This window comes from Canis lupus, chromosome 1 (assembly GCF_048164855.1).
Source record: "Canis lupus baileyi chromosome 1, mCanLup2.hap1, whole genome shotgun sequence".
NCBI classification, from domain to species: Eukaryota; Metazoa; Chordata; class Mammalia; order Carnivora; family Canidae; genus Canis; species Canis lupus.
This window is the reverse complement of record NC_132838.1, coordinates 56,418,662-56,439,823: the sequence shown is the minus strand read 5'-3', so window position 1 is coordinate 56,439,823 and position 21,162 is coordinate 56,418,662. Positions and strand designations below refer to the sequence as shown.

The 21,162-nt window shown below is 50.7% G+C and overlaps 2 protein-coding genes across 23 annotated transcripts in view; both read right to left on the bottom strand.

The window, feature by feature from the left end:
- Window positions 1-10,323, bottom strand: part of KIF25 (kinesin family member 25) — a 50,767-nt gene extending 40,444 nt beyond the window's left edge. For all 3 annotated transcript variants that reach the window (XM_072831073.1, XM_072831084.1, XM_072831076.1), the window contains exons 1-2: window positions 10,211-10,323; window positions 1,701-1,766 (exon numbers count right to left, since the gene is read on the bottom strand). In XM_072831073.1, coding sequence (XP_072687174.1) covers window positions 1,701-1,766; window positions 10,211-10,282 — 138 coding nt within the window. In that variant the 5' untranslated portion in view covers window positions 10,283-10,323. The remainder of the gene's footprint in view (window positions 1-1,700; window positions 1,767-10,210) is intronic.
- Window positions 10,324-12,677: 2,354 nt separating this feature from the next.
- Window positions 12,678-21,162, bottom strand: part of AFDN (afadin, adherens junction formation factor) — a 137,586-nt gene continuing 129,101 nt past the window's right edge. For 19 of the 20 annotated variants that reach the window (XM_072830825.1, XM_072830854.1, XM_072830832.1 and 16 more), the window contains 3 exons: window positions 18,661-18,955; window positions 15,414-15,498; window positions 12,678-14,623 (listed from right to left, as the gene is read on the bottom strand). In XM_072830825.1, coding sequence (XP_072686926.1) covers window positions 14,470-14,623; window positions 15,414-15,498; window positions 18,661-18,955 — 534 coding nt within the window. In that variant the 3' untranslated portion in view covers window positions 12,678-14,469. The remainder of the gene's footprint in view (window positions 14,624-15,413; window positions 15,499-18,660; window positions 18,956-21,162) is intronic. The other variant, XM_072830975.1, reaches the window with a different exon arrangement.

Sequence of the window (21,162 nt, the reverse complement as noted above, 5' to 3'; positions counted from 1 at the left end):
CAGGAGCAACCAGGCTCCTCCTGCACAGAGAGAGGCTCCCCGACAGTCCTGTGCGCACCGACCGTCTCCATCCCAGGCCCGGAGCCAAGCGGAGCATGTGCCACACAGATGACAATGTTCTGTTTTATAATCATCAAAAATGAATAGGAGGGACTTAGCACACAAACAACAAAAATGTTACAGGCTTTATCTTACTGACATGTTACGTCTAACAATTCCCAATGTGAAAAAAGAAGTTTTTAATTTCATCTCGGTGATGTCTGGAAACACCGGTGGTGCTTGGCGGCAGCCCTGGCCAACAGAAGGTCGTGACCTCAGCGATCCCACCTGCTGTGCACCACTAACCCCGCAGCGGGGGTAAGGACCCCAGCGGGGCTGGAAGTCTGCTCTGACATCCGTCCATCCGGCAGCTGCCGTAGGAGCCATTCCTGCAGCGGAGCAGGTGAGCAGCGCGGCACCCAGGCACTGCCTCACGCCGCCCGCCGGCCGCTCCTTCTACCGGCCGGTGCTCCTCGGAAGCTCCGTGGGAAGGTTCTGGCTGCCCAGGAAGGCTGTGGTGCGCGGCTGGGGAGATGTGGCTCTCCAGGGCCCCGGCTCACAGGCCGCCCGCTTGCTGTTGGTGACAGTCCACGTGCGTAGCTGTGGCCAGAAGCGCCAGCAATGTCCACAAACACGTTAATACTTGATTTAGGAAACAGTGCAAATAGCCCTACGTTCGTCTACAATTGAATGCAACTAACTTGGGTGCGGTGAACCTTGGGAGGGTTATTCAAGGAGCGTCGGGAGTTGGAAGGCTCGGTCCTGCCGTGAGGCCCTAAGGAGAAGTCTGAACAGGTGGTAATTTAAGGATAGGGAACTCACAAGTGCACCAGGTTTCCAGACTTGCCTCTGTAACAAATGACCACCCCCCGAGGAACTTAGGACAATAGAGGTGCGTCCGCTCATGGTCCCGGAGGCCAGCGTCCGGGATGCAGGTGTGGGCAGTGGCACCAGGGCACAGGCTCCCGGGCAGAGCCTGCCCGCCTCTCCTGCTCCCGTGGCCGCCGCGGCGCCCCCACCGTGGCTACGGCTGTGCGTCTGCAGACGGCCCCTGCTGTCTCCACGAGGCCTTCTTCTCCTGCCAGGACTGCCGTGGCAATGTGGGGCCCACCCGGGGCCCCTGGGGCTGCTGTTCAGCCCGAGGGCAGCAGGGGCCGGCGGGTGGGAGTGGAACACACGATGCTCCCTCCCCTTCCAGTGTGACAACACATCTGCAGGCAGTTGCCTCGGATGCACAAACGTCTGTGCCAGGTTTGCCAGAATTGATCTGGAAGTGGCGGGGGGCATGAGGGTCTTTGGGGTGTGGGTGAAGGGGGTGTCACGACGGCGGGGCAACCACGGGCGGACTGAATACTCGCTGGCACACGTCAGCTGGGGGAAGGCATGGCCAGTAAGGTAGACCTCGATACAGCTGTTTTGAAAAGTGCAGGAACCTCATGAATTTATTACTCATTAGTAACAAATTAATATTCAGTGACATTAGTATTTATTATGACTAAACGCTCGTGGGCGCAGGGACTGAACCTTGTGCGGGATAGGAGGACGGGTCCCTGCCACATCACTGGATGGGCAAAGAGAGAGGCCCGGGACGGCCCAAGGACCAGCACGGCCGCAGCCCCGAGTGGCTGCGGCTCCACCTGCCCGACGCGCGGGAGCGCTACCTGTGCCAGTCTCAGGTGAAGGACAGCATTCTCCATCTCCAGTTCAACTATCCGCTCTTCTTTGGCCTACAACCAAAGACCCAAAATGGGAAATTATCAATGTAATTGATATTCATCAGTAAGCATTCCACCCTCAGAAGGAAGCGAGCACCCACATCAGCAAAGATCTGCGGGGTGGGGGGGGTGGTCGGCTGGCGTCGGGGCCACTTGCCACGTGGAGAGGCGCCCTCTGCCCCGAGGCTATGACCCGTGCTCCAAGTGTGGTCACAGAATCCCTCACTATGGGACGTAAACTATACCCCAATCCAGTTGCCCGAAAAGGCCCCACCCCAAATCTACCGGAGTCTGCATGTAAGCTAGTGCCGGGTGACCCCCGTGCAAGTGAAGGCCTGGAACACACTCCCTTAAGGACTCTGCTCATCAAAACCAGCATTTCTTTCCTTGCATTAACTCATATTCAAAAGCTGTGTGTCAGCAATCTGTCACGTGCCAGGCACTTGTCTGGGTGCTGTGGACACCGCTGCGAACCCATGAGGTGTGGGGTTCCCATCATCGTAAGTGAGCCGGGGGAGCGACACCACGGCTAAAACAGTGATGTGGGTTCAGAGACAGAGCGGCCACCCGAGGGGGAGGAGGGCTGGAAGGGCCAGCGAGGAAACCCAGAGCAAAGGATAAAGCTCGTGCAAGGGCCCTGAGGCAGGAAGGAGTTTGGTGAGTTCAGGGGCAGAGAGAAGGTGAGACTTGGGAGGATGGGGTTCTAGGAGGAGGGACAACAAGGAAGAAGGGAGTTTTGTCTGCAGCAGAGGAGTTTAAATATGAGCTATTTACAGTAAACGCTGAGAGCCAGCAGCTGGAAGCCTCGGTGGACAGGAAAGCATGGGGCTGCAGGACGGTGGCTCAGGGGCCATCCTGTCTGTGCAGAGTCCCTCCCCAAGCCTGCTGCCTCTTAGAAAACTATGATCACTTTAAGGGCAATCTCTTTGGTTATAAAATCAGAAATCTGGGTATCTAGGCTTTCTGCTACCATGTTCAGACAATTTTACCTCTTTTTTTTTTTTTTTAAAGAAACACCGAATATTTCCACAAAAGTCCACTTTGGCATCCACTAAGATGTGACCCCTTTGTACCCAGGCAGCTGCAGGAGCTGATGCCGCCCCTGCCTGCGGCTTTCTGGGGCTGTGGTTCACAGAGGTGCAACTCGCCCGCCCACACTGCACAGGCCAGAGGCTTGAGGACACTCACAGTTGTTCCAGCATCACCGAAATTCGTCTACTATTCCATCACCCTGAAAGGACACCCACCCCGTGGCCGGCACCCCTGACTACCCCCAACCCAGCTCTAGGAAAGCATTAACCTCCTGACTCTATGCACATAGGATACGGAATCCCCTTTGAGCAGCTTCCTTCCCAGGGCACCCGGTTCCCACGGCTGAAGCGTGTGGCAGCGCCTGCCAGCACTTCATTTATCTCCCGGGACTATTTGATTGTAACAGCTGTGCCCCGTGTAATTCTCCACTCATCAGGTGGAAGACGTTCGGGCCATTTCCAGGTTTCGGTCATTGTGAGGAGGGCGGCTGTGACGTTCCTGAACGAGTCTTGGTGGGACACACTTCCCTCTGCCCGGGTGTGAATCTAGGAGGAAGTGCGTGCGGCACCTCTGGTTAGCACCGGAGGACCTGCCAGCCCGTCCCACCTGCAGTGCCTGGTGATTCCACGCTGGCCGCACGCTTGCCAATACCCAGTGGCTACCTCTCTGGTGGCAGCCATCCGAGTGGGTGGGAAGTGGCGTGTCCTTGCGATTTGATCTGCATGGCCCTGAGGGCGACTGCTGACCGTCATTTTCAATGTGCAAGTCATGCACTCCTTGGTTAAACTCCCTCCAAAGCGTTTTATTATCTTTGACGATATTGTAAATGGAATTATTTCTTAATTTCATTTTTGTTTCTTTTTCACTGCTATGATGTAGAAATACAATAGATTTTTGCACCTGGATCTTGCATCCTTCAACCTTGCTGAAATCACTTACTAGGGCTAATAGTGTTTTTTGGTGGATTCCTTGGGATTTCCTATATATGAAATCATGTCATCTGCAAATGGATATTGTCTTCCTCCTTTGTGATATAAATACCTTTACTTCCGTGGTCTCGCCTAACCACGCTGACGACCACGTCCAGGAAGAGGGTGAATGGAAGTGGTGAGAGCAGATCTGTTCATCTTCCTCCTTCCACCATGTGTCAGCTGGGGGGTTTCATGAACGTCCTGATAAAGTCAGGTCGAGAAGTTGTCGTTTGTTCCTAGGTAGCTGAGTGTTTTTATCATGAGAGGGAGCTAAATTTTGTCAAAAGCATTTTCTAGATCTATTGAAACGATCATGGGCTTGTCCTTTCTTCTGACTTTGGAATGCTAGACCATTTGGGGATGACTCCCACTTGATCATGGTTATAATCCTTTTTATATCCTGTTGGAGTCAGTTTGCCTGTATTTTTTTTTTTTTAAGATTCTTACATTTATATTCAAAGCAAGACTGCTTGAGTTTTTTTGTGAGGTTTTCATGTGGTTTTGGGATCAGGGCCATACTGGCCTCATGGAATGGGAAGAGTTTCATCCTTTCTATTTTTCCAAATAGTTTGTGAAGGATGGGTATTAATTCCTCTCTAACTATTTGGTACAACTCCCCAGCGAAGCCATCTGGGCTTGGGCTTTTCTCTGTGAGATCTCTGATTCCTCAGGTAGCCCCAGCGCACTGCAGCTGTGTTCATGTCTCCCACTTCTTCTTGAGTCGGTTCTGGTGATCTGTGTTTGCAGGAGTCGGAGCATCTCGTCTAGGTTAAGTTGTCAGCATTGTTCACTTCATTTCTGCAAGTGGGTACTAATGCCATCCCTTCTATTCTTGATCCTATTAATTTTATTAGTCAAACCAAGGGTCATCAGCGTTGTTCATCTTTGCTCAGGGCCCACTTCTGGTCCTGTAGGTTTTCTGTATAGTTTTTCAGGCTCTGGTGCTCTTATTTCTGCTCTCGTCTCTGTTGCACCTTCCTTCTGCTGCCTTTACCGTCTCGCTTCCGTGCTTCATCCAGTGTCTTGAAGCGGAATTTGAGGTCGTTGGTCTGAGAGCTATCTTCTTGTTTACATAGGAATCTATGGCTACGAATGCTCTCAGGTGCGGCTTTAGCTGCATCCTGTAAACTTGGCTATGTGGCATCTTCATTTTCATTCCTCTCAAAATATTCCCTGACCACCTTTGTGATTTCTCCTTTCACTCACTGGTTATTTAGGACTGTCTTGTTTAATTTTCACCTATTTGTGAATTTCCCAAAATTATTTTTATTATTAACTTCTAGCATCCCTCTATGGTTACCAGAGAACATACTTTATATGCTCTTTACCTTTTAATGTATTCAGGCTTCCTCTGCAGCCAGTACATTGTCCAACTGGGAGGGTGCACAACGCATACATGAGAAGAGTATGTCCTCCTGCTGCATGGACTGGGATTTTGTGCACATCTGCCTGTCAGGTTGGGTCAGTACTGTCATTCAAGTTGTCCATCTCCCTGCTGGTCCTCTGTCCAGACTGTCGGTCCATTACTGAGAGGGGAGGGTGCACATCTGCCACTATCATCTTTGAATTGCCTTTTTTTTCTCTTCAATTCTACCAATTTGGGGGCCATGTTCTTAGCTGCACATAGAATTGTCCCATCTTCTTCTTTTTTTTTTTTTTTTTAGGATTTTTTTATTTATTCATGAGAGACACAGACAGAGGGAGAAGCAGACTCCATGCAAGGAGCTCCATGCAGGTCTCAATCCTGGGACTCCTCCAGGATCATACCCCAGGAAGACAGGCACTAAACCGCTGAGCCACCCAGGCATCCCAGAACTGTCCCATCTTTTGATGGATTGACATTTATGTCATGATCAAATGTCCCTCTTTATCTGCAGTAACATTGTTTTCATCCCAAAGTCGATTTTGTCTCGTGTTAGCACAATCGCTCAGCTTGTGTGTCGCTGACAGTAGCATGATGTGTCTTCCTCCACCCTTCTGCTTACAACCTGTCCATATCTCTGAATCTAAAGCAGGTCCCCTGTCAGCAGACAGCATGCAGGTAGGTGTTGCTTCTTACCCAGTGTGACAGTAGCTACCTTTGGAGTGATGGTGTGTCCATTCATAATGAATGTCACTGATGTGGGTTTATGCCCGACATTTCATTTTGTTTTCTATGTGCCTCGCATCCCATTGGTTCCTCATTTCCTGCCTTCTTTTGCAATAGGTGGATATTTTCTGGTGTGAAATCTTAATTTCTTTGATGACATTTTCTACTAGTTTTTGAATAATTTTCTTAGTGGTTGCTCAAGGGCTCATCTGTACCTTGAACCTGAACAGTCTACTTCACATTTACAGTCAGGTTCTAGTGAGATCCAGAAATGCTCCTGTTGTAACTACAATCTATTGCTCTATCTGTTGTGTTAGTACCCATCACATCCATGTATATTACAGATGCAACAATGCACCGTGATCATTGCTACTTTACCTCATTGCATGTTCGTTAAAGAAGCTGAGGGGAGAAGGGACAGCAAGTATATATTTGTAGGGTTTGCTTTGCTGGCCTCCTTCACCATTTTGACTTCTCTTCACTTGGTCCTGTGCATTCAAGCTACCATCTGGTGTCATTGCCTTACTCCAACAAAACTTTGCCCCTATCCATGTCCTTTGTGTTACTTTTGTGAAATATATTCCTGTTATAGTTCCAACAACACAGTTATACGTTATTGTTTAACACAGTTGCCTTTTAAATCAGTGAAGGAAAAAAAGAAGAAAAATACACCTTTACTTTGTCCTGTATAATTACATGACTGTCTTTATTGGAGTTCTTTGTGGATTTGTGTTTCTGTGGGGGGGCACTTGCTTTCAGCCTGAGGGACTTCCTTTAGCATTTCTTACAAGATAGGCCTGCTAGCAACACATTTTCTCCGATTTTGTTTATTTGGAGTCTTTTTTTTCTTTTTTCTTTTTTTAAGATTGTATTTATTTATTCATGAGAGACACAGAGAGAGAGGCAGAGACAGAAGCAGAGGGAGAAGCAGGCTCCCTGCAGGGAGCCCGATGTGGGACTTGATCCCAGGACTCTGGGATCACGACCTGAGCCAAAGGAAGACGCTCAACAACAGAGCCACCCAGGTGCCCAGAAATGCTTCTCTTTTGCCTTTGTTTCTATAAGATAGTTTGGCTTGATGTAAGATTTGTGGTTGGCAGGATTTTCCTCTTTCAGCACTCTGAACATGTCTCCCAGTGCCCTGACCTCAACTCCGGCTGATGCGAGCCTGCTCACAGCCATCATGGACTGACATGGCTAAAGATTCTCTCCCTACTTCTTCTCTTTATTTTTACTGCAGTGCAGGGGGTGTGGGTCTCTTTGTATTTATTCTAACTGGAGTTCATTAAGCTTCTTTTATGTTTACCAAATTTTAACAAATTTGGGGAATGTGAGCAATTATTTCTTTGAATGTTTTTCCTGCTCTCTTGCTCTCCCTTCCTGATACTTCCAAGATGTATATGCTGGCACGCTTTTGGTTTCACACCTTTTCCAGAGGTTCTATTCATTTCTCTCTCTTTTTAAAAATATTTTATTTATTTATTCATGAGAGACACACACAGAGAGAGAGAGGCAGAGACACAGGCAGAGGGAGAAGCAGGCTCCATGCAGGAGCCTGATGTGGGACTCGATCCGGGTCTCCAGGATCACACCCTGGGTTGCAGGCAGCGCTAAACTGCTGCATCACCAGGGCTGCCCTCATTTCTCTTTTAATTGCATAATTTCTACCAATCTGTTTGCTGATTCCTTTTTTGTGCATTCAAATCTAGTCTTGAATCCTCTAGAGAATGTTTTCATTTCAGTTATTTTCAACTCTTGGATTATAACTAAAAGAAAATAATTTCTATCACTCCTCTGATATTTTCTATCTGATGAGAAATTATATTTTCCTTCACTTCTATAATGCAGGTTCCTTTAGTCCTTTGAACATATTAATACTGACTGCTTTGACTTATTAATTCCAACATCAGGTTTTCTCATGGGCAGCTCCTGTTCCTGTTTCCCTGCAGTGGAGAAGTCTCATTTTCCTGTTTCTTTCATCTCTTAATCATTTTTTGTTGAAAACTGGATGTTTGAGGAAATATATTGTATAAACTCTAGAGAGTGGGGCCTTTCCTCCACCTGCAGTTTGTTTTTGTTGCTGTTTGTGTGCTTTGTTGAGTGACTGAGCTCGACTCTTCCAGGGAAGTCTCTTTCCCCTCGGCAGGAAGGACACAGCTGTGGGCACGTGCACAGGCCCTGGGAGATGGCAGCTGAAGTGGGAATCTTTTTTTTTTTTTTTGAAGTGGGGCTCTTGTTAACCTCTTTCCCTGATCTGTTAACCCTGTGTCCCTTGGCATCACAACCATTCCACTAATTATTGAATTGTCTTACTGTTTTCAATAGTTGCTTAGTGCATACAGTTCTCTTGGCCTGGTCCAGTTACACTGGGAGAGGGGTACTTCTGGAAGTTGGTCTTTGAAATTTGTCCTAACCCCAGACTCTTCTAAGCCTGGAGTAAACTAGGTGGCCTATTGGCTTGCTGCTCATTATGGGCCATATCCCCCCAAATTCACTTGTTGAAGTCCCCTGTCCAGGACCTCAGAATGTGACCATATTGGGAGACATGGCCATTAAAGGTGTGATTTAGTTAAGATGAAGCCATTAGAGAGGGCTCCAATCCAATCTGACTAGTGTCCTTAGGAGAAGAGATTAGCATGCAGAAGGTGCTCCAGAGATGTCTGCATACAGAGGAAAGAGCACATGAGCGCACCACAAGAAGGCAGCCACACACAAGCCAAGGGCTGGGGCTACACCTTGGTCCCAGATCCAGTCTCCAGAACTGAGAACAATGTATTTCTGTGGTTTAAACCACCTGATCTGTTATGGTGCCCACACCAGCTAGTATGTCCTATTAATTAAGAAGAGCTCTTGTTTCTGAACTTCCCCACAGTGTGTTTCAGATAAAGTCTGTTCCTCTGGGAAGAGCTTCAGAGCTCTCTCTTCTTATGGTCGGCCTCTCCCCCTGGGCTGAATCTCCAGAAATAAAAATCACCACTCAGGGCACTGGGTGGGGCTGTGGCCTCAGGTCCTCTGTGCTGATGGAACTGAGCTGGGGAAGGGCGGTGGGGATCCCAGTACTCTTGGCCTCTGCTCTGGGGTAAGGCCTCTGTCATGAGTGGGGAACCCTATGAACCCCCAAAGCTTCACCCCACTCACTAGTAATTTAGCCTCTTCAACTGTGTGCTGGTGGTCTGTGCCAACTGGTGAGATGGTGACCCTAAGTCGAGAGCTGAGGAGAGGGGTAGGCCCATCTTCTTGGCCACACAAGTCCAGAGTGGACCTTCTGTCACTGAGCTTGGGTAGTGGGATGGAAGGAGCCACAGACTCTCACTGTTCTTACAGAGATTTTTAGCAGATTTCTTGAATATATGTTTCTTCATTTAATGGCTGCCATTAGGGCAGTTTCCAGGGGCTTTAAACCATTTTTCTGGTATTCACCAGATGTGCTTGCTTTGCTTGGGAGCAGGTTCACAGAGGTCCTGGTCTTGCAATCCCAGAAGTCCTGCCCTGCGACTTCCAACTCGATCCTACATCTTCATGCTTGCCCGCCTAAGCACTACTTGCTATGAGTGAGTGACATTTTCAACATAAGGATCTGTGTCTTCCCTCTCCTAAAAATCTCTTCAATAGTTCTTCCTGGCCCTCAGGATAAAGACAAATGCCCTTGGCTGCTTGACCCTGCACAGGCTGCCCTCCTCCCACCCCTCAGCCTCAACCAGTTGCTGTGTCTCGGGCGCCCTGCCAGTTTCTCTGGTGCCAGCCCCGCCCGCCACACACCATGATAAGGCCCTTCTGTCCTTACCCGATAACCCGTGCCAGATGGCACCCTCCCATCTCAGCAGAGCTCAGCTCCACCCCACACACAGGAGGGTCCCCCACTCTCCCATTTAGCCAGGGTTGCACTAGAAACCCTAATGAGACTGGCTCCCCTCTGCAGCATGACCATGGGACCCCTGTCACGGTTTGCATTTTGTTTTGTGACTACTGATTCCTTATTCAAGGGTATACTGCACAAGAGCAGGGGACAGAAGGATGGGATGTGAGGTTGCTTAACCACTGTATTCTGCGTTTAACGCGGAAAATAGTAAACGTTCAGTAAGTGCTGGGCGGATGACACAGGTGCCCCAGGGGAGGGGCAGTGAGGCCTCAGGTGGGGGTGGGGGTGGGGTGGGGTCAAGACGGGTAACGGACTAGGGCCTCGCACCCTACAGAGCTGAAGGTGGAAGGTGGCAGGGCCTCTGCCCCATGCGGCCATGGGGTACCATCACTCCAACCCTCCCACGCTGGCCACGCCCCCAAGGCTGAGGCGGGAGGAGGTGGTGGGCCCCAGGTGGATGGGGCTGCAGGTGTGGCTGCAGCTGCGTCCACCTGCACCTGCTCACCTGCACCTGGCGCTGCAGCTGCCGGGCCTGGTGCTCCGAGAAGCGCCCCCAGCGCCCGGCCTGCGCGGGCATCGCCAGGCCGACCCTCCGAGGACCGCTCCTCGTGGGTGGGCGTTGGCCCCCCCCCGCGGTTTCCACGGTGACCGGGGAGGGTGGGGCGGGGCAGGCGGGGCGGGGGAGGGGCGGCCACGTCTGAAGCCTATTTCCTAAATACTGTGGGTGTCCCAAACCCCGCATAATTACAAGCCTGTCTGGGTGGTGCCGAGGACTGGACTCCTGTCCCTTCATTTCTGCATCTGCCAAATGACCACGGCTTCCCGGGCGTAGGAAGGCCTGCGGAGAGGGGTCATCTGTGCAGGGACTCAGGTCCGCAGCTGCTCCTGGATGGAGGCACAGAGCGGGCAGGCAATCGGCACCCTCTCCCCACAGGGCCTCCCCGGAAGGGGCTGCCCACACCTGAGGAGTGACCAAGACGGGCCACGGGGTCGGGGTCCACAGCAAACAGCGCCATGGGGATGGGTGGAGGCCAGGCACCAGGGTGGGGCCTGCCCTGGGGCTCCTGCACGGAGTGATGCACACACAGCCCCGTGTGACAGGTGCACGCGTGCACGCTACAGTGCTCCCGGTCCTAGAGGAGAGCCCCTGGGGCCTGGCACCAGGACAGGCGGCCTGCTCGGCTGTGGTGGCCAGGTGTGGCGGTCCCTTCTCCCACCCTGTGTCCCTGTGGCCACGGCACCCGCCCCACACAGCTCTCAAGGCCAATTCCGGGGACACAGCCTGGCACTTTCATCAGAACCGGCGCCTCCACCACAGTGAGTACAGGCCGAGGCTGCGGGCAGCAACCAGCCCTCCCTGAGGCTGATTCTGGCCACACCCTGGTTCTGGAGGCTTCCCACGACAGAACCAGCTACCTCATGAGCTCGTTTCTGTGCTGATGGCGTATGGACAGGACGCTTTTCTAACATTTGGGCTAAATAGAATATATGAAATTTACTTCCCTGCGCGACACCCTGGCTCTCCCGGGGGGCAGGCGGCTCCAAGGGATGAGGCAGCTGCTAGTTAGCAACAGACCCAGGTGGTCTCTGTCCTGTGAGGCTCCCCGCTGTGCTCTCTCCCCACGCCACCAAGCCGCCCCCCCCCCCCCCCCAGAGCCACGCGAAGCCTGGGAATGTGCTTTCCGAGTGCACGGCCCTCCTCCCTGGTGCTGCCGCCTCCCGGCCTGGCCCCGGGCTCCTGAGCCCCTGCGGGGAACACTCTCATCGGCCGGGGGTCTCCTCTGCCTGCAACAGCCCCTCCTGTCATCAGGGGCCCCACCAGGAGTTAGAATGGGCGCCCTGTGCACCTGCCGTCTACAAACCATTTCCGTAGCAGGGGACCTGCTTTCCTGCACCTGTGGGACACTTGGAACCAGCGTCCCCACTGACCCGAAACAGCAGGTGCTCATGAGTTCTATTTGTGAAATAAATTGTGAGGAATGGCCTTGCATGTCCCACCAGGGAGCTGCACGCACATCTTCTGGGGTGCCGTGACTGAATAAACTGGAGAGTGGCTGTGCACTGGAACCTGTCCCCCAGCGTCTCCCTTCCCGTGGGACCCTGGTGCAGGTGACACTCGGGTGCGGAGGCCAGGCTGTGGCTGCTCCCACTGCCAGTCTCTAACGCTGGCTTCCCACGTGGGGTGCTGGGCTGGCTGTTGGCGAAGTGGCCCCTCCCGATCTCCACTGGGGTCCCGATCTCTGGGCAACCAGGTCAGGCGCTGTTTCGAGGCTGGAGCTTAGGATCCTCTCTACAGCCCCCAGCAGTCTCCCATGCGATAGAGCAGCAGAAATCCATTTCCAGTGGCACCGGCTGGGACAGTTTGCAGTGAAAGCCTCATCACCCCCATGTGAGGCCGCACAGCAGTGCTCCTGGAGACAACCTGAGTCCTGAGTCCATGTGAATACGGTCCTGTCTCTGTCCTCCCACAGATGGCAGATGGCAAATGCCATCACTCCAGCATGGCAGCAGCCGGTCCCACCCCAACATTCTCCCCCAGCATCTGCAGCCCTTAAGACAGTCCCTCCCTCAGGACAGACCTTGTAGAAATGCCCAGCATGTCCGCTCCAGGGCCACACAGGAAGGCTGACAACGGGGCTGGGAGAGGCCCTTCCAGGAACAGCGAGCACCTGGCCCCGCTGCGGCGCCCTCCCATGAGCCACCTCAGGCCAGTCCACACCATCTACTAGTTACAGGGTGTGTTCAAGAATCGAGAGGTGCTGAAGGTGGCATGTGAGTGTGAGGCAGCAGGTCGGCTGACCTGTCGGGCAGGTGGTGAGAGCGAGGCTGGGGAGCTGTGCGTGGGACAACACGACCAGAGTGGCTGCAGCATTCGCAGGCAGGGGGGGGCCGTGGGGCAGTGCGGAGAGGTCCCACAGGTGAGCGCACAGGGGAAGGTGATGGGAGGCCAACTAAAATAACAGTGGACACACTTAAATACATACAAAGTTTATTAAAAATAGATTGCAAATGAAGTACAGTAGAAACGGGCAAGTACAGCAGTCGTGACGGCCCCACAGTGACGCAGTTACGAAGAGCACGTGTTCACATTTGACCCGACGGCCCCAGGGTGGCCCCACCCACCTGCTTACAGGCCTTGCGACCACACACAGACACCCCGTATATCAATATTTACATGTATTTGCAGGTACTTACGTGTATTTGCCGTTTTTCTATATATTAACACAAAAGTAAATCATCTGCATCTTTTTCGTGAAAGAAAGTGTGGGTTCAGTCCCCGTAAGGCGGCCAGTGTTCTCGAGTGATCTGGGAGGGGCCTGCTTTTCCTGGGACCTCCGGAGCAAGCACGCGCATCCTTCATAAACACTTAGAACCACTCTACTCTCTTCAACAAGGGGAATGGTGAGAGCACACTTCCAAATGAGAACCCTGATAGACGTAAAAATATTTACACTCGCTCAACGATTTATCATACAGCTCTTATTAAAGTGATTTCTATGGCTAAAAAGCCTCTCCCTCTTCTATTTGAAAGTGTGCATATTTTTCTAACATATATATTGTAAGAGAACAATCTGGTACATAAGAATCATCAAGATCCCACAGCAGGGCTTTGTCAAATAGAAAATTTGCTCATAATCACAAAGTAATTTAGCACTTTCACAGCACACAGTATAAAACGAAGTGAGATCCATCTCCCCAGCATCAGCCACGCATTCACAGCTGAAGAAACAACAGTGATCACCAATGACTCAAAATGAAAATTAAATAACTCTATTCGGTGTAAAAAAATAGCTTGAACTGCCAAACAAGCCCCTGACATTGTAAGTCACAGATGCCACGTGTCACCGAACCTTCCTTCTCAGACAGCACATGGAGGTGAATCTTTCTTCCTCGAATTTAAAATCTCTGAGCAACAGTCGTGCTCAAGTGTCACTACGAACCTCCCATCCCTTTCAGATACTTCTCTTTCTATTCACATCAACACGGCCCAGCTAAAGATATCTTTTCATAGATTCCCTTGAATATCTGAAAGATTTAGCGAACTTCCTAACTTAATTGCCATCTTTAAAATCACCAATGATTTATTAGTCTAACAATAATCTGGCATTTATAAAAATAAAATATCCTAAGCTTAAATCCTCAAAATTTTCTTCTTGGAGAATTTTTATTTTTAAATCACCTATTTATACCAGGAGGGCTGTCCCTGGTGGAAGGAAGGAGAGGGCCGGTCCCGACAGGCAACACCTCCCTTTCGGGCTGTGAGTCTGAGCTGCCTCGGGCCCACCCAGCGGGGACACATGGCGCGGCCTCCCGTCTTCTCTCCTGGACGGGGACAGCTCACCCTCCCGGGAGGCCGCTGCCACTGCTACTCAATAGTGCAAACAAGGTCTGGGCAGCGCCAGCCGGTTCCCGCCCGACGGCCGCAGTGCCGTCCATGACAGAGCGCCACACGTGGGGGTGAGAACACGTGTTCTCACTCTGCTCTCCTGCCCTCAGTTCTCCCCTCGCCCACTCAGACTTTAAAAAAACAAAAAACTTATCTTCACATGAGTCAGATAATTAAGAAATTAGACAGTGTTTTACATTGTAGAAATGATAATCTCTTGGTGAGACAAGAGACATTCTTGGAAGGGGACCATCCCGGGATCCCAGCCGGCTCCAAAGCAGTGCTCCCGTGACTCAGCCCTGTGGCGTCCGGGCCCGCCCTCCAGAGCCATGCCAAGGGGACCCTGGGTGTGCGCGCACGGGCACCGCGTCCTTGGCTCACTTGGTGTTCAGTTCGTTTTCCAGTTCTGTTAATTTACGAGAGGCTTTTACTTTATTGGACACGTCCTGACCTTGTGAGAACAGACGCTGGCGCTCTTTGAATGTCAAGTTTTCAGGGGCTCCAGAGCTCCCAGGTAAATCTGCCTCGTGGCTGCAGGAGAGGGAAATGCAAGACATCACCGGTCAACGTGGAAATAACCCGTCAACAACTAGATAACTTTACACATTGGGTGATTAAGTACAATTTCCTTAATTTGCCACAACCCTCTCCATAAAAACAATCACTGGGGCTGTACTCAGAGGCATGTAGGAAAACAGGGCAGCATGTTCTCCTGACTAAAATGTTAACTTTCTCCAGCCACATCCCACTCTCAAAATGCCGGTAATTTCCATTTTAGAAGACAGGGAATTCTTAATAGGTTAGTTTACTAAAGAGATACAGCTTCTAACATGTCGTTTTCATGAGCCCGCGGGTACATGGTGGATGCCTCCGTGTACCCGAGAGACATCCATCAATATACCTACCTTAACAAGTTAGTGTTCAGATACTAAACATTTTCTTGATTAAATTTCAGTGTTCTAAGAACTATCTGGAGAATAGTTTGAGTACGACCTAGGTGAGCGTGCTCAGCAGACGGCAGGCCGGCTGGTGTGCATCATCAGGTGGGCCTCAGGTAGCCTAGCAGGAGGTCTGCACACTGCCCTGAACCTCCCACCTTTGCTGGAGGAAGCAGACAGCAGCATGCCCAGTTGCTTCTGATGGTCTGACCAAAAGCCTGGTACCTACATCACTGGTCTGAAACAACTGTATGAGCAAGACAAAAAAGCCTCTAGGCTCATACACTTGTGTACAACGAGGAAGGTCGGAGAGGACAATACAGCCTCCTACAAAACTGGTGTCCCGCTGTGTGACGCTGTTCGTCTAGCGCAGCTCTCAATACCTTTTAGACAGTCTTTCTCTCGGGTCCCGAAAGGCATCGTGGGTGCCAACAGCTGTCCCGGCAGATCCCAGGTAAGAGTTTGGTCCTTCACCACAAAAGGAAAAGTCCAAGTTAAAGTGACTGCATAATCTCCAAAACTATACTCATGATCAAGATGCAGTGCCCGCAGAGGAGACCGTGGGTGGGAAGCTCACGTCGCTGGGTGGCCTGAGTAACCCAACCAGCAGACTGTACAGGTGCCCAGCTCCGAGCCAGCCGGGCCATCTGTTACGTAGGCGGGCATGGCCAAAAAGTTCCAATCAGTTAAGATGGGTAATTACCATGAATTCAGAAGAAAAATTCACAGAAGACGGGCTTCAGTGGGGAGACTGTGAGGTACCCCTGACATGAAGAACTTCCTTACAAAACCGCTGAGAGCAAATGTCACCCAAACAGTAAGCAGTGACCACACACCTGCAGTTTCTTTTCAGGATAGCTACTGAATTTTCTCGCTACATAAATGGCTATCATTATTAACACAAAACTTTTTAAACAAATGAGTCACAAAAACCCTATGTTTGATATAAATGCTGCAAATACAAACTCACTGAAAACAAGACCCCGAGCTGCGTGGGGCAGAGGAGGCATGCGTGAGCGTGGGACTCCCAGCCCAGCCCCCAGCCTGGGAATGGCACCGCCCACTTTATCTACTCCAAAGGGTTTAAGTTAAAGATCAAAAGAGATGATGCAGATATAAAATTTAAAATGCATCCAAAGATAAGATACTATTACCACTAATGATATATTATTAAAATCATAGTGCATTGCATCAATACTGAGGTACTCTGCTAATTAGGAGATGAGCAAGGAAAAAAAAATCTCACGAAGAGCCTTTTGCTTAGGATGATACAGGACAGGGCAGTAAGTGCTCAAAATACTCAGCAAATGCTGATGGCACGGGGTCACACGATTACTACAGTATCTCAACATTAAAATTATCCTTTTTAGACAAGCTGCACAAAAATGAATTTTGCTTCTTTTCTGTATGAAGAGGCATACTGTGCAGACGTCGACGGAGCTCGGTACCCGCTGGGCTCCTCCTTGGGGCACTGCATCTTTTCCATTCCTTAGACAGGTTCCCTGTGATCACCACATGGGAAATCATCCTCCACAAAGACTCAAAAGACGAAACAGACCCGTATCTCCAATGTGGGGTAACCCAGAGCGGGCCTCACAACAATTATCAGCAGAGTGCAATTCTTTTCTATTTTAATTCTAAATTGTCTTTGTTTTAGAAAATGCCGTGTTGCGTCTTTTGAGCTTTAAGAATGATACTTGCTTCTTCCGCTGGTAAAAACCAATTCTTCAAAATTGTCAAAGTTGTTTAGAAGGTTAAATACTTCCAGTGGACTATATATAACTTATTACTGCACACTTCAAGTAATTTTCAAAGAGCTCCAATTAAAGAACGTTTTTTTTTAATACATTGCTATGCTAGAATGGGACAGTTTATTCCCATTCCCACGCCGATCCTAGTCCTCAGGGCACCCAGGGGAAGAAAGCAAGTCCACCTGCAGAAGCATGCAGAGCGCTCACAACGGAGAACCGAGCCGAGCCCAGGGGCACGGCCATGTTAGTGGGATGGCGGTGACGAGGTCAGAAACGTTCTGCATTTGGTGCAGACGGCTTTGTACTTTACGAAGGAAGTCTTCAAAGAGGCACGAGCCATCAGACGCAGGATATAACCTGCTCTCCTACGTGGTCTTTTCGGTGTGAAATAAAATAAGGGTTAGTGGTATGAGTGGCAGCCAAGGTGGTCAGAAGCGAAAACCTAGCCCAACGTCGTGCTAGCGAACCGCGTCTGTGTCATGACACGAAACACCTCAAGTTCCGCTTGTAACGTGATGCAAGAGGACTGAAGGCATCTCGCTCCAAAAATTACTACTATCCCAGAAACGTCTTTCCAGATCTCAGCAACAGAGATTTTATAAAAAAAATTTAATTTTGGCTTCTGAGTGACTCAGTCTCAAGATTACATGCTGAGCCTTCGGGGTGGATCAAAGCTCTGACACCAAGGTCACATGTTTTTGATCATTCACCTTCTTTTAGAAACGTAGTCCCGTGCATTGCACCAGGAACAAGTAAAACTAAATCTGAGAACATTTGTTGCTGGCATTCTAATTTTAAGAGAGTAAGATGAATTTGCAAATTTGAATCCTGGTGATTTACGGTTATATTTTAAACATTCCCCCCTCAGTGCCATCTCGGACACTGGTGATGACAGATGTGCCCGTGTGCAGGGCCACCGTCACGCCAGGCAGTCCCGTCACAGATCGTCAAGGTGACTGCACGCCTGTCCAGGCCGGAGTGCTAGGGCTGTGACGTGCAGGGAATGTCACGTAACAGGAAGGAAGGAAACCAGCGAGAGGGAAAGGGAGTGATTTCACAATGACTGGGTTCTGTGCCCCTGGCGTGAGGCAGCTCGCATTAAAGCGGGCCCATCAACTCAGCACAGCACCAACTACTCCGCCTGAACGACCAAGGCAAGTAGGGGTCGTCTTGTAAACCCCTGCCACGTGGCACATAACCCAGAACACGGAGAGTCCTACTCATGTTAAAGGATGAAACTTAGCGTGTGACCAGGACACTACTGGGAAGACTATCTCACTCTTAGCTTCAGACACCAAAATGGGTGATAAAAACATGTGTTCAACTCAACCTAAGAGTTACGTGAAGAGGCAGAGAATGGAGGCCAAGACCAACAGTACTTCACGTGACTGGGGAGGTACAGAGCATTAACCGCCGCCGGCCGGCCCAAGGGACGGAACCTTCCAGGCACAGAGCAGGGCTGGGTTGCTGGGGGAGCTGCCCGAGGGGCTCTGAGCACAGACAGGACTGAGGGAGCGGGCGATGAGCACGCCGACACTAGTGATCGAATAAAATCACAACTCCCATGCGAGTGTTGATTGAGGGGGTGCAGAGTCCCGATTCCAATCAGGAAGACAAAGAGGGCTTGATTGGTGATCCCACGGTTTACCTCTACCTTTCGAGTGGCTGGGCTGGTAGAAGCCTGGTTTTTTTGGAGGGGGTGGGGGCTGGCCTGCTTTGTGAGCAGTACTGTTGGCTCGGGCCAAGGGGGGCCGGAATGAGGTGCAGAGAAAGATGCCGTCGGAGGCCGGGCGCGGCGGGCGGGGGGGCCGCTGCGGCTCAAGGGCGGCGGGAAGAAGGTGCCCGTGGGACTTCCTCGTGCCAGAGTGCTTGTCCTGACCTGCCAGACTGCAGTGCTCCTCCTCCTCCTCCTCCTCCTCGTGGTACGCAACGAGCCTGGCGGTGTACAGGGAGTCTGGGGAGAGGGCCTGGGCCTGGAGGGAGGAGGCGGTCCGCTGAGGCGGGGGAGGAGGAGCGGCAGCCGGAGGGGACGGGGACGGGAGCTCGTAGCCCCGCGGCAGCGGAGGTCTGCACAGACCCGGCTCCTCCGGCTCCAGCAACCTGCGCTCGGCCTCCGCGTGCTGTCTGCGCCTCTCGGCTTCCAGGCGGCTGTAATAGCCTTCTTCCTGACGCCTCTGCAGGCCGAACAGACAAGAGTGCAAAGGTCAGAGTCGGGACGGGCCTTGGGGGGATGAAAGGGCACCGTTACCCTGTCTCCCGTCGCCACACTGACAGTGAGTCCAGGGGACGGCAACTTTCAACGTTAACAGGCTACAACAGAAGCGGTCTTGAGACTCACGGACCTTCATCCTACGGTGGGTTATGGGTCATGAAACCTCCGAAGCATGGAGCGGACGGACTCTCAGTACTTCAGGCTCCAGCTTCCACTTACTACGCCACCGACCCCAGTCAGTTACTCCTCCAGACCTTCGTTCTCTGCTGCCTCTCTCTCCTTCTGCTCTTGTGGGTTTTAACTTACCTGTTACCGCTCGGTTTAAAGACAAAACCAAACCCAAAACAGGCTCTACGTGGCTTTCTACAGCGGGCACGTGCAAGGGCAGCAACCTCGCATGTGTGCTTTCCCTGAACCCCGGGAATTCAGAGAGCCCTTCCTCGACCAGAAGGACGATTAAGTCACCTGGTTTATTTCCAGTTATTCAGAGGAAGTTAACAGAAACCAGAAACCGTAAAAAACATCACTCATTTTCCCAAGGCAACAATCTAACAAATAAGCTTTCCACAGTTGTTAATTTATAATTCAAATCTTAACAAACTCCCTGGCAGACAGAAAATTAGAGAGCCAGGCGTGAATAGCAACAGCAACACGATATTCAAATATATTTTGACACATACTGTACATTTTTTTCTGACATACATCTGCACAAACTACAGTTGACAGAGTTGAAATTATTTTAACATTAAAAAAGGTAACAGCATGGTTCTGTTACAGATTGACAAAAGTTCTAGAACACATGAAAAAAGTGAATGTAAGAAAAGGGATGCAAGATCAGAGAACCATGTGCCTCAACCTGGATGCGGTGTTGTGCTAAGGAGTGGAGTGGACTTCCAATCCATTCAACCAAAGGAAAACTAAAGTCAGGGACCATGCTGGCATCAGGGTCCACTTCATCTCATCGTATAGGCTTGTGTTTCCTCCCTGCTCCCTCTTGAGGCTCGCACACGACGACAGTGGTCGGCGCATCCCCTTTCAAGGGAGGAAACTCTCGGAGCAGTGCCAGCCCCAATGCCTAGACCAAACTTTTCCCTTTAACTTCTCACTCTGTGTTGAGACCTTCTGAAGGAAAGACAGTTTTTACCTCATTTTCTACACAAAGTAAGTGTCTACTTGGGGTGGGGAATCAAATCCAGAATGACCTCAGTGGCCTTTATGTCGTCAGGAATGTTAGTGTGACATGGAGCACATTTTAAGAGGAAACCAAAATACCCTTTAGTTACACTGAGAGCAGATACAGTTACATGACTCGACAGTTACTCTGCCCAACAGATGAATGGCACATTTTCTATAACAAAGCAAGCCCATCAATTGTGGACATTCGATATAAAAAATAGGTTATTCAGCTTCTTTTTTACAGTAAGCACTCAGTTCTAGAAGCAGTTCCTAAGACACAAGCATATTTGACATAATCGTGAGTTGGGAGCACACACGCTAGAAAAACCAGGTAGCCCGAGAGTGTCCACAGAAGGCTCACGCTCATGCAGCGGGTCTGTGCGGGCCATCCGGGCAGGCGGAGGGTCCACGCAGCCACGGGACAGCAAGACAACACACACATCCCAACAGAAAGTGGCTCACATTTCGGAGAACTGATTTTGATTCTGACTTATCAGGACACGAGTGAAAGAGTCAAGGGAGACCTAATCCTGAAAGCTCAGACTCCTCCAGAACACTGTAAATCTGCTGGGACACAGCTTTGAAAGATTGACGATAGGCTTTAAGGAATGGTGAAGGTCTAGAAGACGCAGAAGTCGCTAATTTCCATACAGGTACGTGTGCTAGCATTATGTATCTACTTTCATTTAATTGAGTCACATCGTTTCTGTCAATCTTGCTTTTCACTCGTTATATACTCAGAGAGATTTTATCGCTATAAAAAAGCTTCCTACAAGTTCTCTTTTTTTGGGGGGGAGGAGGAGGGTGCTCTATGAATACAGTTCACTGGACTAGCAAAGGAGGAATGATGAATAAGAACCAAACTTTCCCCCATCGGCAACCGTGGCACTCCCGGCCTCTGCCTTCACAGAAGGGAAGTGGCAGAGGAGATCGGCTTCTCCCGGCCAGCATCCAGGACAGGCGAGCCCTGCAGGGGGCTGCGGGGCACAGCGT